Consider the following 17,312-nt stretch of genomic DNA (forward strand, 5'->3'; position numbering starts at 1 on the left):
AATACTACTTTCTTCTCAGGAAGCTAAACTATTTCCTTAGATAGGAGAGATCCCGACACTTCAAGGAATCACTGCAGAAAATGGTGGTGGAGCAGTTCCAAGCACAAAGCCCCAGTTCAAAAGTAAGTCACAAAAAAGCACAAGTTTCTACAAGAACTCTTCCTCAAAACACTTTTTCCCCCCTTTTAATATCTCAGACCCATTTTCTGAGTCAATTTCCTATGATCCTGCAAAGGCTGTTATTAAAACCAGACCAAGCGTAGCTGAAATTCCAGGGCTTAAAAGAAACATTTAATAGGCACAGGAGCTGGCCACACTGTCCCCCTCAGGTGATTTCCCCTGCAGCCCCTTCCCTGGGATTTCCTCCCTCACAGTTTAGTCAGCAGGAGAAACCTGAAGTTTGGGCAGACCAGCAAACCCTTCCTTCATTCTTCAGCAGCTGAGATTTTTTTTTTGTCCGAGGCTTACATAGCTCTAAAAAAGAGAACTAGGATCCAGCCCAGAGGATGCATATTGCAGATATTTTTTCCACAAAAATGTCAGGCAGTCACACATTCAATTATGTATCTAGCTACAGCATTTAAAAATCACTGACCTCCTTTATCCACCAGTGCTTTTCATGCCACCAGTGGCAGTCCCGAACTGAGTCATTCACAGGCTGCTTACCCACGTGTCTTTTGTGCGCTAGAAAATTCCTTTCTGGTCTCCATCCCACCTATCACTTTGGCATGAAAGAGATGATCATCAGACATGCTCTTGGCAAGCCACCTCAGGAAAGCAGTGTCCATGCAAAACCCCGGCCGGGCAGGATGAAGGAGCCGTGCTGGCTGGCAAGGCGAGGGGAGAGGAGCCATGGTTCTCTCCGGCAGCACAACTGGCAGAACACTGGACCCCATCTCTGTCTCTAAGCTGTGATTTACCCTCCGATGGCACAGAGGAAGCACTGGAGCCAGAGCCCTCTGGCCCAGCCCCAGGCTCTCCCACGAGGGGATGATCCTTGGGCTTCTTCCCTTCCAGCGCAAAGCTCAGAAAGGCAATTCCAGGTTTCTCCACAATGGCCCCTACTGCAAGCTACAGGATATCCACTAAGATGAAAGAGTGTGTTTTGTGGTTGGGCATTGATGCAACAACACCCTTTTCATAGCAAATACATAAAAATACCCCATTCCTTTGATATACCTCATTTATTTATTCTTCCTGTTATAAGGGGTAATTATATTTGAAACACTAAGCCTCAAGTTTAAGTTACTGTCAAATACAACAGATCTCATCTATTTAAAATAAAGTTTTTCTCCAAAGGTTCTCCTCTCAATTACCATTTTTAAAATTGAAAATGTGCACATTTTATTTTTGTTTCTATTTAACTGGCGGGTTTGTTTTTTTTTCAAACCATGACTACTTTCAAAGTAACAGTTAATTTATCAAAAATGGAGAAAACCCTTTGTTCCAACACTGCCTAATCTGCCCAGCCCCTCATAATTTAAGAAGTTAATGAAGCCCTCGGAATCAGAGGTTTTCATATATATATATATATATATGTATATATGAGTGATTATGTGTATTACATCATTGTGAAAATAAACATTAAGGACATTTTATCCATATAACCTATATAAAAAAACAGTTAATGCCACAGAAAATTATAAAATATGCAAAGCTACTCTAAAAAGTCCTGATAAATGCAAAGCCCTGGGAAGAAAAGGAAACTGTGTGCTGAAGAAAATCCTGTTCCTCAACTAATTGTTTTGTACCATATGATCTACACTATGGACTGTTTTTAACTGGCTGTAAATTACTGGCCCTGTGGGACAAGAATCAGACTCCTACCAGTGTGTTCCACTAGTTCTGCAAGGATTGCTCCTGTTCTACCCCAGAAAAGCCATTACTTCCTCTGGTGAGGATTTAGAATGGCAGAGGTGAGGACCTGCACCCTGGCACCACTTCTGGTGGAGGGGTAGGTGACCTCTCTCTCTCTCTCTCTCAACCCCTGTGTGGGTACAACACAACCAGAACTGGGGGTCTTAATGTAAGGAAATCAGTGTCTTCCAACTGACTGACCGGAATTTTTTTTTAAATGAAAAAAATCTTCCTATCTTTTCAAAAAGTCATATTTGTGCTAAAAATTGGTTCCTCAAAACAGCTTTGACTCTCTGTAGGGAATGCCCGGTTTTGCTTTGCTACAAAATTCCCTCAACAATGGCACTCAGCTTTCCAACACAGCGCAGGGTCTGTCTGTTATGCCAGAGGGAGAGAACCATGCCACCACCAGGAAGATCACACATCTTACCTTGGGACACTGGGAGGAGCCCGGGTGGGCCGGGAAGGAACCTGGGGAGGTCCTCCATGGGCTTCTCCAGCACTTGGGAACGGAGGCAGTGGTCCTGGGCGGAACGGGACCGGGGGAGCCCCCGACTGAGGGCCTGGAGATGGGATTGCAGGAGCTGGTCCTCGGCCAGATAAAGGTCTGGTTGGGGGATTGTTTAATGTCGGTCTCCTTGGAGTTGAGGGACTTGGAGGAGGTGATCTAGTGAAATAACAGAGATTTTAAAAGTTCATTAAGGTGACGGTTTGTTTGTTGTATTTTAGTTTACTTTAAACAGAAGTTAAAACCCTTTTTATGCCTATGGCAACTGTTTTTTCTTGGCATTTTCCTTTGCTGCCGATGTCAGAGGATCACATATAATTAAGTCCCACACTTTTCCCATTGACAACATACAAGCAAAGAGGTAAACGTAATAGATTTTATTATTCACATTCTAAGAATGTGTTGTTAAGTGGGTTTTCTAGGACACAGAGCCTGAGACGCTGAATTATTGTAACAGCTTGCAAGAAAGAGGCCTTGTGGATGTACAACTGGGGTGACAGAAGCAGCTGCTATTTGAAGCATCAGAAAAGCTACAAATCCACTGGATGGTCTCCTACAAGGCAGATATTCCTGCCTGGTGTTACAGACATATCCACAGAAGACGTATATGTGGGAAAATGTTTTGATTTCCCTCACAGATGTCATTAAAGACCTGGAGGAACATCTTCCCAAAAAGACAGGCAGGGAGGGAGCTACTGATGCTGACTCCGTCTGCCTGTCCTGAATTTCACGGCAATACAGATTGGAGGCTCCTCACCTGCGGGCCTGCTGAAGCCACGAGTCATCCACAGGAGGGGGAGCAGGGGTTGAGACGGTGCTAGTGCTGATGTCCCCAATGATTGCCAGGGCTTCCTTCAGTGCCTGGTACATGCGGAGCGTCTCATCCCGGCGCTGCGCCTGCTCAGCCGACTCCTCCATCAGAGTGTTTTGGTCCTCAGAAGAATACAAGTGAGCCAGGAGCTCTGCGTTGATAAATTCTTTTACCTATTTCATCAGAAAAAAAAAAACAAAACAAAAAAACCCCAAACCACCAAAGAAATAAACAAACAAACAAAATCTCTGCGGGAAACACAACACTGAGCAAATACGGTGGAGACAGACATACCTCAATTTAACCAGTTTCTCCTACTAGTTTTCACCAGTTCTACTGGTCACGCAGTTTTTGTTAGGTCACATCAGGGACTGAAAGATGCAGAGCTCAGACTGAGCTGATGGTGCAGCAGCCTCAAGTCTAGCTGTGTCCCAAGGAAAGGCTGGCACATGCAGCTGGGCCCCGCAGCTGGAAAAGGATGGACTGGACCTTTTAGCAGCTGCCTGGACACAGATGGGCTTGTGGCAATTACAGAGCCACATTCTGAGACAGCAGTTCACATCTGACAATAAGATGGTTTTGTGCAGTCGCTCCACAGTGCACTGGGGCCTTTTTTGGGTCTGTCTATGAAACACTAGACATGGTTGGAGCTAACACTGTTCTACATCTCTAAGGTGACACCTATGTTTACATTTCATTTCAAACAGGCTTCCCAACAGCTCCCAGGAGTCAGCTGGCATTTTGGTCCAATTCTAAATGGCTGACTGAGAGGTAAATGACAGTACCATCAGATATAGATTCCCCATGGAATTAGAATTTTCAGGCTTTATAACATCTGTGTCACTTATTTTCTTAGCAACAATTTACCCTACTGTAGACACTGTCTTTCATTTCCAACAACTCTGTCAGATTCTGAATATCTCATCCACACACACTCCAACTGAAGGGAGAAGTCTCCAAGTAATCTAATTTACTATACTGATTTCCTGCTATGCCTGCCCTGGTTATGGAAACCTGGGCCACATTAAGAGACATAAAAAGCTAGAGGTACTCTGATTAAATAAGACTGTGGTAAATAGACCAACTGCTGACCTACTAAATCCTTGCATTTGAGACTTTGGTTGCTGTTCTGATCTATTTCTCATCTGGTGCTTTGCTCTATAAAACTTTTTTGAGCTGGAGATACTGACAATAATACATTCCCAGGATTCTGATTACATAAACCTGAGCTCCGTTTGTGCTAGTTTAGCAATGCTGATTTAAATCCTGACAGCGAGACTAAGGCACTGTTTGTGTTCAGGAGAGGTCAGTGAGAGCAGTGAGGCTGTTCAGGCAAGGGACCCTTTCTGGTCACCCAGCAATGAGAAGACGGCCAGGACAGACCTCACAGGGAAACAAAACCATATTGCCTGGGCTTGGCTGTCATTCCCCATTCACGTATGACAGGAGATGCACAAATTATTAGCAAAGCCTGCAAAAATTTTCCATGAGTTTCATGCTGTTTTCCAGTAGATGGTACTGATCAAGAGCCAGAGTACACTACTTTCCTCATGATTGCCAAAAACTCCACATTAAAAACAGATATCATAGTTAAACAGCATCACATTCTGCTCGATGAAATGAGCATTTTAATGGCATCACTTCAAAAAAAGAAGAAGAAGAAGTCCTAAAATTAGATTAAGGCCAGAGCTGATTGTAAAAGCATTGTTAAACCACAAATATCTGTTTGAAAAAAATCAGCCTGTGACAATTATCATGAGAGGTCCCTGTCTGTTACTAGCAGGGGACTCAAGTAACTGCCTGAACCCCCCTGGAAAGGGAAGACTGCTGTGTTAAGGATGGTTCTTGGATCAGCCTCCTGCCCTCTGCAATTGGATGTGCTGTACTAGACAGAGGAAGATCTTCCACAATAGCCACTTCCTCCACCTTGGAAATGGAAGGGAAAGTGATGCTTACTCACACCTTTGATCCTTTCTGGAAAACAGACTCACAGGAATGGTTTAAAAAGTTTTCCTTCACAGACCTGCAGTCAAAGTTGAACCACAGGAAGCATCCAAAAGGCCAGTGCCCTAAAACTTGCCCTGTCACTCTGAAGTGGGGTAAGGTAGGCTTGTAACTTCATCAGTGGGAAGACTACAACACACATCTCTGCCTCAAATGCAAACACAACCCATTCCTCACCCTTCAGTTTGGTAGTAACGAGTACTCTGGAGTTTTTTTACTCAGCTGAGATCACTACCAGCACTGCTCATGGAGCATACACTGACTACTCTGAGACCACCCCTCAGAGAGGATACCAAGGATACCTGGGCACCATGAAATACAAACTGGAAATGTGTGTTTTGTTCGGGCATGTTTGAATTGCTAATGGTAACTCAATGCAGTTCTGTGTGGTAAAAGTATTTTCTTTTAAGGTAATCAACATCCACCCTAAGGGAACAATAAGCAATGCATTTGGAATACAATAGTCTAGGTTTAGGCCTCAAAATATGCTCAGGGACAACATCTGATTATTTTCTGTACACTGAGTTTGAATCCGATACTTTCCTTGAATTTTAAGTGCTTGTTTACAGGCCCACAAAGTGGAAAGGAAGTTCTAGGAAAACTTGGGAGGTAACAATTGTCATGGAAACAAACTCCTTGGGATCGATTTGTTTCCAGAGTTTTGGAGGCAACATGATGGGGCAGCAGAAAATACAGAGTATGCTCATTAGGGGGGAAGGAGGGTGTTTTCACTTGTCCTTGTGGAAGTATTGGACTTCTGAAGACACCAAGGAACACACACACAACTTGAAAGGACCCACCTTCCATCACAGCTCCACAGCTTTCCAGGTCTCTGCACAACCTTTTGGCATGGCTCAGCAGTCTTAATTCAACCATTTCTTTCTCTTTTTAATAGCCCTGATGTTTTTAAATTGACATTTTAGCTATTTTTAATATAGTATTTTATTGCCTATGCTGTACAGAAACAAGTTCATTAGTGCTTCTAGCCCCGCTCTTCACAGTCCTTTAAAATGCTTTGATTCTTTGCCACCAATTTAAACTGCAGGATGGAGGGATAGGCCTGAGCTCACAAGGAAGCCCAAATGAGGCCAACTGAAAGGTAGCTGATGTTTTAAGCATGTTTTTTCTGCGTGCCATGGCCAGCCAGCATGGCAGGCTCTATCAATGTCACTAACAGCTGATGAGATTGAAAGTATAAAATCTTACAGTAATCTACTTCTGAGTAACACACACACTTCAGAGACCCTTAAACGATTCCATATGAGGAGGTGAGTGGCAGAAAATTTAATGTAAGGTTTCAAAAGGAACTGCTCACCGAGCTCTGCCGTTGATGAAATGAGAGCTAAAGCCCAGCCCTTTCAAAAGGCACTGGAGATGGGCTAAAGTCAAAGCAGCAGGTTGCTAGGGGTGATCTGGAAAGAGCAGTGAGAACACACTCACCTTAAAAAGTCAAAAGTGTGGCTGATTTCTGGGAAAAAAAGGCAGTTCCATTATTCCCATGTTTTTTGTAAAAACTCACCCATGGTTAGACTTGCAGCCTGACTCCTCTAAACCTAAAGAAGTTAATGAAATATCACTTGCCCTCATGCAAAAATGCTACTTGTATTATATGTACCAGAAAATCCCACTGAAATTTTCTGTCCAACCACCTAACTCTTAAATGCAACACAAAGTCCACAGGGCTAATGAAATCCATCAGATGAAGGCTAGAGGTGGCTCTGAGTCAAAAGCAAATGCTGCCTTCTAACCAGATTTGCCTCACAGCATATTGTATTCCTAAAGACTGATTGGTTTGATGACCTCACCGAAACAGTGCTACTCACAACTAGCAGGAGCTGTGCTCCCCATCAGTAATTTATATGGCAGCAGTGGCACTAATATTAAGCTTAGTTTTCAACAAGGTCCATTCAGAACTCTGCCAGGCAGCAAAGGCTGAGATCCTACTGCAGTGGAATAACAACAGTATCTCAAAGCCATTTCTTTAAGCAAAGAATCTTCGAATCTAAGAAAGACACACACAATAAATCAACCAACCACATCTGCTTATCTAAACAACACTGTCCAAGGTTTCTAGATTTATTCCTTTAAAATGGTAACCTGAAAATATAGAGAAACCCAAATAAAATAAGAACTACTTTACAAACCCATGACAAAAGGCTGTAGATTGAAAATCAAGGAAGCACAACTCTGCTTTGCTGCTCTCACAGACTGCCTAGATGGAGCTCCCAGTTTTCCTGTCCGTTCTCCCCCTTTTTTTGGGGCAACCCCCCTGCCCCAAAACAACAAACAAGCCAACCCCAAACCAAGTGTGATGTACCTTTAAATAATAACTTACATTCTGACTGAGATGTACATTAATTCAGTCTTTAGCATTTTGGGGTAAGCACTAAAGGCAGTGTGCCAGCCTTTGAGAAGGCTGCAGAACTTCCTAGTACTATGGAATATTTTGTCTAAGAGTGTGACACTGATGGGAGTGTGTTCTCTTTAGAACACGCTGTTGCTGCTGCTGCATCCAAGAGGTGTGCTTGAGAGTAAGAGATTTGACAGACATGTTGAAATAATTTAGAACCCTGGCTGCTACTTACGTTATTGATCATAAGATGCATGATTGTTTTCGGTATCAAATCTCGGATACATTTGTTAATAATAGACATGTAGGAGTCCACAAGGTTTCGAATTGTCTCCACCTGTCTCTCCAGCTGGGGGTCCATTGAAAAATTGTCTGCTTGGCCATTCTCCTCATTTTCAGTCTACACAAAAGAAAAATAAAAAGAAAAGTCAAGTCTTTCAGATTGCAGTAAACTGGAAATATACTGGGGGAAAAAACCCCTGGACTTAAACTGTAGTAATCCAGCAAAGTAACTCATACAAAGACTACCCAGAGGTTAAAATATAAAGTACTGGACTTTAACATTAATGTTCAGCATCATGAAATTAGGACCTTTAAAGTTAATGCCATATGAGACCTTTTGCACAAAGTACATTATATATTTCCAAACAAATATTAAAGAAGGTGTTCAGACAAAGACTTGTGGTGGTAAATGACACACCAAAAAATTATCACCTCAGATCACTTACTGCAAAACTTACTAACAAATCTTTTACCATTCAGATTCAGTCAGCTTGACCCATGCAAGAAAGCAGCACCCTAAGTCTGGATTTTGAATTGTACCCTCCTATGGGTAAAATCCACCTGTGTTACTTAAGGCTGACTTGTTTGTGACAAATTCCATAGTTCAGCCTCAAACCTGTTGGGTAAGAATAGCACCTATATAAACAAAGGATTTATGAAGGATAACAGCAAAAGCATCAGTGGTTCCAGTGCTCAAGGCTCAGCATAACATTTGCTGGATTATATATTAGAGGTCTCTTTTTCATTGGACAGAAAAACACTTCTTTGTATGTAAACAGCTGAGCTAATTAAAGAAAATACCAGGAACTTTAACTAGAAGCTAAAAAGCCTGTACTTTGCTCCAGTCTGGCTTGTATAAATATAAGAAAACCTAAAAAAAGAATAGTAGCCTTTTGGTGAAAAGCAAACTGCTTTCTGAGGTTCAAAGATGCCAAAAGAAAGGAATTTCTACCCAGAAAGTACAAAGAACAATGCTCCCCAAACTCTGACATATAATACTTCTCCGTGAAAACGACCGCCAGAGCCTTGGTACCTTGAACTATAAAATCTAAATCTGTTCGGTGGATACCTGGAAGCATAAAAATCACAGAATCCCAGAATGGTTTGGGTTGGAAGGGATCTTAAAGCTCACCTCATTCAGGCCACGGGCAGATTCCTGCAGGCACCCCCTTGCACTAGCCCAGGTTGCTCAGTGCCCCACCCAACCCGGCTTTGAACATGAAGAAAGAGAAAGTACTGAAGAACCCAATAAGGAGAACTAGTTATGTATCAGCACAGCTCCATTTACAGTGGAGTGTTTAGCTAAAATCTGCATATCTCTGGTGCTTTACAGAATCTTGGAGCAGCTGAAATGAGTATCTCACCCATCAGTGAAAGGCCACTAGAGCTAGATATGCAAACATCACCAAAGAGGCTTCTCCTTGCATGAAATGCCTTCTTACTAGGCCAAAAAGGGATTTCTGGTTTAATTTCCTAATGCAGGGCCAGTTTCTGCTCATTTAGCACTTCGTATCTACTCCTTTTAAACTACATCTTGGTCAGTCCAGTCTAAATGAAATGAGGTGTTTGTGCTTTGTTAAGTTATAGTTTTGTACCATTTAGAAACAAAACCAAGTGATGGCAAAAGAAGTTTCAAAAGTACAGGTGAACTACTGAAAGAACAGCTAATCTTTAAAAATAATTAGCAATGCTTCCTAAAAATCTTGGGACTATGGAGGACACTGAAAGAAATCTTGATGAAAATAGGATTTTCTATGTTGTAACACCAGTAGACGCATACCTAACAAACCTTAATAATTTTGTTAATAAACTGCATATGCCAAAAAGTCACAAAGTGCAGATTGAGTATCTTCCTCAGTCTCCGTGTCTGAAGAGAAACTAATGTTAAGTTTTCCCGTGACATATCAAATAAATGGAAAATCATACATCTGTCATATATCTGCAAATTTTAGCCAAGCAAACCAAAAATGGCCCCTTCCCAGTTCCCCTGAATTTGACTTCTATTCTCTTTCTTCTTCACTATATAAAGTGCAGTTTGTTCATGTATCTTTTTTCTTTTGTTTTTTTTGTTGTTTTTTTTTTTTCACTGTTTAAATTACAGATTGCAGTAAGATTTGTAGCTGGCTAAGCAGCAAAGTGACAGATGTTTATCATTATCCTCATCAAGAGAATGTAAAGTAAAAATAGTAATTTGTCTCTGATCTTTAAGGCAAAGGGTAATAGCCTCTTGTTTGAAACTGTAACAGAACTGACTTCATACTGTTGATTTATTTTCTCTGAAATCAAAAAAGATCAATCTTCCACGAGTTTACAGTAATTTATTATGAAAGTTTCTGGCCATAGTATTCCTAATGATTTGATGTCTCAACTGAAGGCTTTTCATGCCAGAAACCATCTTGTTTGCATCGCATCAAGCAGATGGAAATCTGCTTCCAACAGATTTCTGTGCCCTGCAGTACACCTACAGGCTTTCTTTGGGCAGCTGCCTCTGCGTTGTGCCAATGGCAGCATCCATAAATGAGGTTGCTTAGTAAAGCTGGGCATCACAAGGGATAGAGACGCCCTATTCCATCTCCAGGCCATTCTTTGACAACAGCTGTTTTCTCATCGAGCACCACAGTGATTCCAGGTTCAGTGCAAGCCACCCCTCAGCCCAAGACCCTGTCCCTCTGCATTCTGGAAAGGCTCCTGCGAGTCTGCTGCAAGGGATAAACCCACAGCAGAACCCATCAGCAACGTCCCACATCCCTCTGCCTGCAGCTGAACAGAACGGTCAAGCTGAGCAGGAAAGGAGAATGAAGAAGTGGAAACAGGTTTCTGTGCCTCCTTTCCCAACAGCCAGGGCAGCCCCAGTCCTTTCAGTGTTCCTCATCCTCGAGCCAGAACTTGCTAATTCCAACAGCAAGTGTTAAGTGACAGCATATGAATCTGGGCTAAGTTTTCAGTCAGTTGACTCTTGCTTAACACTGCTATTAATTGTTGACAGGAATGGAATATTATCACTTCAAACGAACACAACTGCAATTACTTTAGGGACCTTTGTAAGCCTCCAACAAAGAAACTACAGAAGAAGCTGGAGCACTAAAAACCAGGTAAATAAAATTAATTCATCTTGGAAAACCCAAGTTCAGAATATCTGATGAAAACACACCAAAGCTACAGAGAAGCAACAGGTGAAAACACCACAGACAAGGGAAGGTAACCCGGGAGCCAGGACGGTGCTTCCCTTTATGTACACACCCCCACAGAGAGAAGGTCCTTCCCTTCTGCTCTCTGCACTTCAGAAGACTGAAAATAATATCCATTCCTCGCACACTGCTGTGGGTCTCACCTGTCTTTCAGATCTGCTCTGTGCTCCCTGCATGGAAAGGACTGAAACCCAAAGTACACACCACTGCTACTCTGCTGCTTTCCCGCATTTACACACCTCCTGCACTGAGAACGTGTTAAGGATTAACTAACGTGTCATACAAGAGCAGACTAAAAACTGCATGTGAAATCCAAACCACTTAAGTTTGTGGGAATTTTACTGCTGGCTGCAGTGGAAATAGGATTTCACCCTACACATGCATTTCTACTGGAAAAGTTTTCGATCTTCTGAAGACTGTAAACCCTCTGTTGCAACAGGAATGATTTAGTACGGTGCAAAGGGATGCGGGCAGGAGGAATTGTGTGCATTTCAAAACAAAGGAGCAGCATCTTAGAATATCAGGATAATTTTCCTGACTGTAGAAATTATAAGCGTGTTGAAGAACGTCCCAAGAAAACGTAATGAAAAGTGATTCCTTTTAAAATTCACAGTAAAACTGGGTAACGTAGTGAAAACAGTCCTGAGCTGGCCACACAGAGAGCGCAACACTTCTAATTTCCATGATTTCATTACATTCAGGGCAGCTGCCAGCATATTTAAGAATGTCTTGTATAACATTCCTGATGTCAGTTCCAAGAAGGAGCATTTGTCTAGTGTTTTCATTAGAGAAGTGTATCAAGCAATTTTCTGTAATCAAAAAGGCATTCTACTAGGAATGACCAAGAGGAAGCAGACTGGAAGGTGAGTGACTCCAGGGTAAAAACCAGAGCAGCAGCAAAACAATTCTCTGTACACTAAGGAATACGTCCATGGCTTCAGTAAGAAATTGCTCATTTAAGAGCTGCTTTTGGATCTTTCATTTACAGATGCAAGTTCATAACAACAACCACCACCTGAAAATTTATTATTCCCTCCAGATTTTATTTATGCTTTAATTCACAGCTGCCGAATATGGAATCTATTTCATCTATTCCTGTCCAAGAAATATTTTCTTTAATGTACGAACACTCAGCACACTACAGTTGTCTTAAACCCCCCTCCTTTTTCCTAAATCTTTACATTGACTCTCTCTCCACTGCAGTTTGATGCTGCTGTATATATAATTTAGCTAAGATCCTCTCAGCTGTACATAGTGTGCCTTTTGCCAGAGGACTGCTGAAACCACATGATGGCTTCACACAGTGAGGTTTTCTTATTGGAAGGAACCACAAGTAAATGACAATACATTACTTTTGTGTATTTACAACAAAGCAAGCAGCAGAGAAAGAACACTTCCCGGGTAGCTTGGAAGTTGTCCTTTTCCCTCACAGAGGGTGACTTTGCCACTCTCTTCCATGCTTTCAGCATCTTCTGACTTTGTACTGCTGTTCCCTTTACTGAGCCACCCACAGGCAGCCCCTTTCAGCTGTTAAGGCTTTCATTAGCAGCCTTGAACTCCTCTAAGCAGAGGTTACGATCCAGCTTTCCCTCACACACACGATCTCTCTCACTTCATAACCCCTGAGAAGAATGATACACCCTAGGCTCAATTTGATTCCCAAGTATTTAACTCTCTGGATTAGCTTAAACAATCATCTACTCAGATTCTTCTCTGTGGTTACAGACATTGCATAGTACAGACCATTAGCTAAATCCTCCTGCTGAATCCCCATACTGCTCCCCAAGTACTTACATGGCTTTAGCCATCCCAAACATTGAGAATCTATGTCAGGCTCTCTTCCTGCCTTCTTCAATCAAGAAGCTGATTTGAAACTATGAGACTGAAAGGAATGATGTATTACCAGAACTCGAACAATCTGGAGTTACTTTCATCTTACAGTTTTTAACAGGTTGACAACTAATCATGCCAAATCAATCCAATCTCATTTTAGAGCAGGGGTTCAGATCTTACGGGTAAGGTATTAACATGAGATATCACATATTTCAGACCTCAGTAAAGCTTTCTGACACAATCCATGTGACATTTTCATTAATGGAAGTGTGCTCTCCCTGCAGTCACTGGTTGGATACTCATTTCCACAGAAAAGCTGTCAAGCTGGAAAACTCTATGAAAGGAGACTTTCATATGGGCTGTGTTTTATAATGTGCTTATTAAAGCCTTAAAGCTCAGGATGGTGGGTTATAGCCTGTGCTTATTATACTCACAGATAAGAAGAAACTGGAAGAGAATGGGAACAAGTTACATGACAGGACCAGAGTTCACAATGACCTAGAGAAACAGCTTAAAAATCTAGATGGATTCATTATGAACAGAAAATATTTGACTTGGGCAGGAATAAATCAGTTACAAACATACAGCCACTTAAGGAGCAGTTCAGCAGAAAAGGAACTGTATCCACTGTGCAATATAAACAGAATATTAGTCAACAATGTCTTGCTATTATGAAATCAGTACAAGAATTGTGCATCCAGTGCTGGTTATCACACTACCAGAAATTTATGGCACCTTTTGAGAGCGTTCAGAGGAAACCATTGAAAATTACATTCAGGGTTCTGTAAAATTTTATCTGAAAGGAAAAGTTAAGATAATTAGGACTGATGAGTTCAAAAGAAATCACTTGTGGAAGGGTAGAGATGAGTGTCTTTGCAGATACAAAAAGATGCCAAATAAATATTTGGAAAGTGTTATATGGTAAGAACAGTGAAGCACAGAAATGGATGGACTAGAAAAGTTGCAAATCTCCCACAAAGATTAGAGCGACATCCCTCAGAAATGGCCTAGGTACAGAGATCCTGCCTTGAGGGAAAGAACTAGGCAGCCTCTTACAGCCCATCCATCCAGTGGGTGATACTGGGTGCAAAGCAGCATGAAATTATGAGCTCATAACACTGCAACAGGAAAAGGGATTTCTGAAAATGAAAAAAAAAAAAAATTACAATGTCCTGTATTTTTTTTTCTATGCAAAAATCAAGTAAAAAAAAAAAACCTTACTGTGAATAGCCCTCTTCCCTGAAAGAATCTGCATTCCAGTTTCACCATTTGCTGCCATGTTCATCTCTCACACAAAGGACTTTTACATAACCCTCCCTGCGCTGCAAGTTTTGATTTGGGGCCAACAGCTGCTTCATGCCTTTCAGAACAGACTGCTGGACAAGCAAAAGCAGAAAGAGGCTGGCATAAGGAAAACAGCACCTTTGTTTATAAAACAAATACTACTTTGGAATTTGCAAACTTTTCAAAGAATTTCCTTGTCATAACAACACATGAAGTGCCCCATATTTATAAAAGCACATTAGAAAAAAAAAAATCTAGGATGTGAGATACTATTGGCACGATATTTGCTCTTATTTCAGTGTAGAAGGAGGTCAGTGGATATTGGGAAGTCACAAACAGCAGTGAGTTACCCTGGAATTCAAGTCATGATGATGAAGACTTGAAGTGCAATGATTAGCCCCGATGATGTTCAGGCTGACATTTATTGTGTATTTGTTACACATTTCCAGAGACAGCAGCCTGATCCAGCAGTGGACATTAACTGTGAGGGGAATAGGATCATTTGCTGTGAAGGGAAGTAATCAGTGGGTGGAGGCATCAGCCGGACATTTGAGGATTACAGGATTAAAGCTACTGGCTGTGGTATGCAGTCCACTAAGAACAAAAAAAAAAAAACAAATCTGGGAGCTTCTACAAAAGAAGCTGAAAACAGAAAGCAAGAAAATTAGTCATCCATGATGCTGATCAGAGAAATATTTAGAGTCATCACAAAGACTAAAATAACACCTTGCCTTTTATCTCTGTTATTTACCTCCTTACCAAAACCATTCTTAGAAGGAATGCGAGTCATACTGATCACTACTGAGGATTTTTACTTGGCAGCAACTATGCAAGAGAGGGTAGCTAAAAAATTTTCCTTATTCCAGAAACAGCGCACAAGACTCAGCTTAAGGATTCCTTTAGGAACAAGGAATTGTCTTATTTTACAAAAGTGGGGCAACTTAGTGCTCAGTGCATGGACAGTGGTTGGGTGAAATACATTTCCCAAGATTACATGTTAGTATAGTTTAAGTAAGTATAGTTTATGACTTAATGTGTCTGTGTGCATGACATAAGAATTGCATGTTTCTCATCAAATGTGATCACTTTAGAAGTAGGCACCCAGAATAACGAATAAAACTCACAATTCTGTTTTTCCTAGATCCTGTACTGAACTCCTATTCCATGGTCCCCCTTCACTTCCTCCAGCTGAGATGGTAACTTCTCAGCACCCACCAGCCTGGTTGCAATAACTGTGACCAGAGGAGGAGGAGGAGGAGGGCAGTGTGCAGATCCCTGTGCACGCCAGGAGGGACGGGCTCGGAGGGGCCTTGCACTGGGGGAGCTCTGTACAGCATCCAGGGCACGGGCTCTATAAATTACAGCCTTGTCTTTTATTTTTACTTGATCTAATGCAATGTGTCTCCTCTAACTCCACTCTTTTCCGTAATTAATGGTGTCTAGGAAAATATTCTGAAATTCTCCTTTGATAAGCACCTAGACAAACGTGATGTTTCCTCTCTGAGATGCAAAAGAGGACATTAAACTGTTTTCACCCCCACATCCCTCAAGCCATGAGAAGTACCAGATCTGTCTCTGCTGGGCCAGACTAAGCCCTGGTTCACCACAAACTCAGTGCAGGACCGACAAATGATCTCCATAGTAAATGATGCAAATAAGAAATGTCAGCATGTTCCAAAATTCCTCACTTAATCTTATTGCCAGTTGTATAGTCTGGATAATCAGTAAATAAATCCCTCTAACTTTGCTCAAATCCTTAGGGGTGGAATACACAGAGAACACTTTCTACTTCATCCTCGTTAACCTTCCCAGCTCTAAACAAAGTAATTTCCTACTCTTCTTAGTGTCTGATTTTTCCACTGGCCTCTGCAACACCTGATTTAGCAGCAATGATTTCTCACTTGTGATTTCTCTTTCGAACTGGCATTGTTCTTTCTCCTCACACATGTGCTTGCTGGAATAGCACGAATCAGCAAGATTTAAAACCTTCCATTCTCAAGTTTGAAGCCCCTAAAGGCAAATTGCAGTTGTGATGCCAAGGAACACAGTCCTACGTTATTTGACTTTTCCTCGGTCAGGCTGACAGCAGAGGGGGAGGGAGGGAGGAAGGAAAGGGGAAGGGAGAGGAAGATGGCATTTTAATAGCACCCACACTGATTTCACACAATTGGATCGCTGTGCTCCGGAGCGGCACCATTTCCGTTCCTTTGCCTCCCCTTCAGTCAGCACTGCTCACCCAGGCTCCATGGGAAGGATTCTCAATCTTTTTCTCCCAGCATGGACCCCATCCTAGCACAGAAATCTGTCTTGTGGACACCTCCCTAGCCTGCCTTTTACCCCGAATTTTGACAGACTATTACTGACTCAAGCCTTGCAGGGACCACCCTACCCCACACTGCAGATGTGACTAACTGAGCCAACAGTCCTGCCAGGACAAGAGGGATTATCCCCCATCTCTTGCCCCAATTCTCATACTTTCTGTGGCACCCACAGTAATTGCTTATCTGAAAAAAAATTCATAACAGGAACGTATGTAATTTAATTTAGCAAGTGGACATACAAGAACCACCAGTATCTTATGTTGTTAAATCTGCCTTTCCCAGATGTTAGTCATATGCAAAACATATCTCAGCCAGAGTTCTCATCAAAACATTCATTTGATAATTCAGGTCCTAAGACTCAAAGCTCTCATACACATTAATGGATTTTCCATAAGCCCTTTGTCAGGCAGAGTCACAGTGGTCTACAAATTCTGGTAGGAACTCCTACCCCACTGATCAATGATCACCACTTCAATACTCCCCATCTAAGATCCCCTTTAACTTTGCAAGCAAGAAGTGATCTGCAACATTTCTGTAGCAAAAAAACCTCAAAACCGATCAGAGGAGGAGTTTGAAAACACCAAGCACTTTACTGAAGTGTAACAAATATATCTAAACAAAAGAAAATCATAGTGTAACAAATATATCTAAACAAAAGAAAATCATCCATCCAGAAGCATTTTGGATTCATGCCACAAGAACAGAAATTGAAAATTATTGGGTAAATTATTTTCAGGGTAAGAAATGAGTTGTGAGCAACTGTGCTGCACACAACATTTATGACATGGCTTCCATTTTGTATAAATATGCCAAACCCCTTCTACTTAATTCTATAAAACCAGTAGAAAATGAAAGATTTTTTTTCCCTCCCTAA

General features: G+C 41.7%; 1 protein-coding gene across 10 annotated transcripts in view; it reads right to left on the reverse strand.

Annotated features, from left to right (window-relative positions):
- The window catches only part of DNM3 (dynamin 3), a 171,939-nt gene that overhangs the window by 17,180 nt on the left and 137,447 nt on the right, over positions 1 to 17,312 (reverse strand). For all 10 annotated transcript variants that reach the window (XR_001874952.1, XR_001874951.1, XM_017815672.1 and 7 more), the window contains 3 exons: positions 7,766 to 7,930; positions 3,123 to 3,349; positions 2,288 to 2,524 (listed from right to left, as the gene is read on the reverse strand). Coding sequence is in view for 8 of the 10 variants with exons in the window: in XM_017815672.1 (XP_017671161.1) it covers positions 2,288 to 2,524; positions 3,123 to 3,349; positions 7,766 to 7,930 (629 nt within the window). In the remaining 2 variants the exon portion in view is untranslated. The remainder of the gene's footprint in view (positions 1 to 2,287; positions 2,525 to 3,122; positions 3,350 to 7,765; positions 7,931 to 17,312) is intronic.

The sequence above is a fragment of the Lepidothrix coronata genome, unplaced genomic scaffold (assembly GCF_001604755.1).
Source record: "Lepidothrix coronata isolate B3197 unplaced genomic scaffold, Lepidothrix_coronata-1.0 Scaffold52, whole genome shotgun sequence".
Lineage (NCBI taxonomy): Eukaryota > Metazoa > Chordata > Aves > Passeriformes > Pipridae > Lepidothrix > Lepidothrix coronata.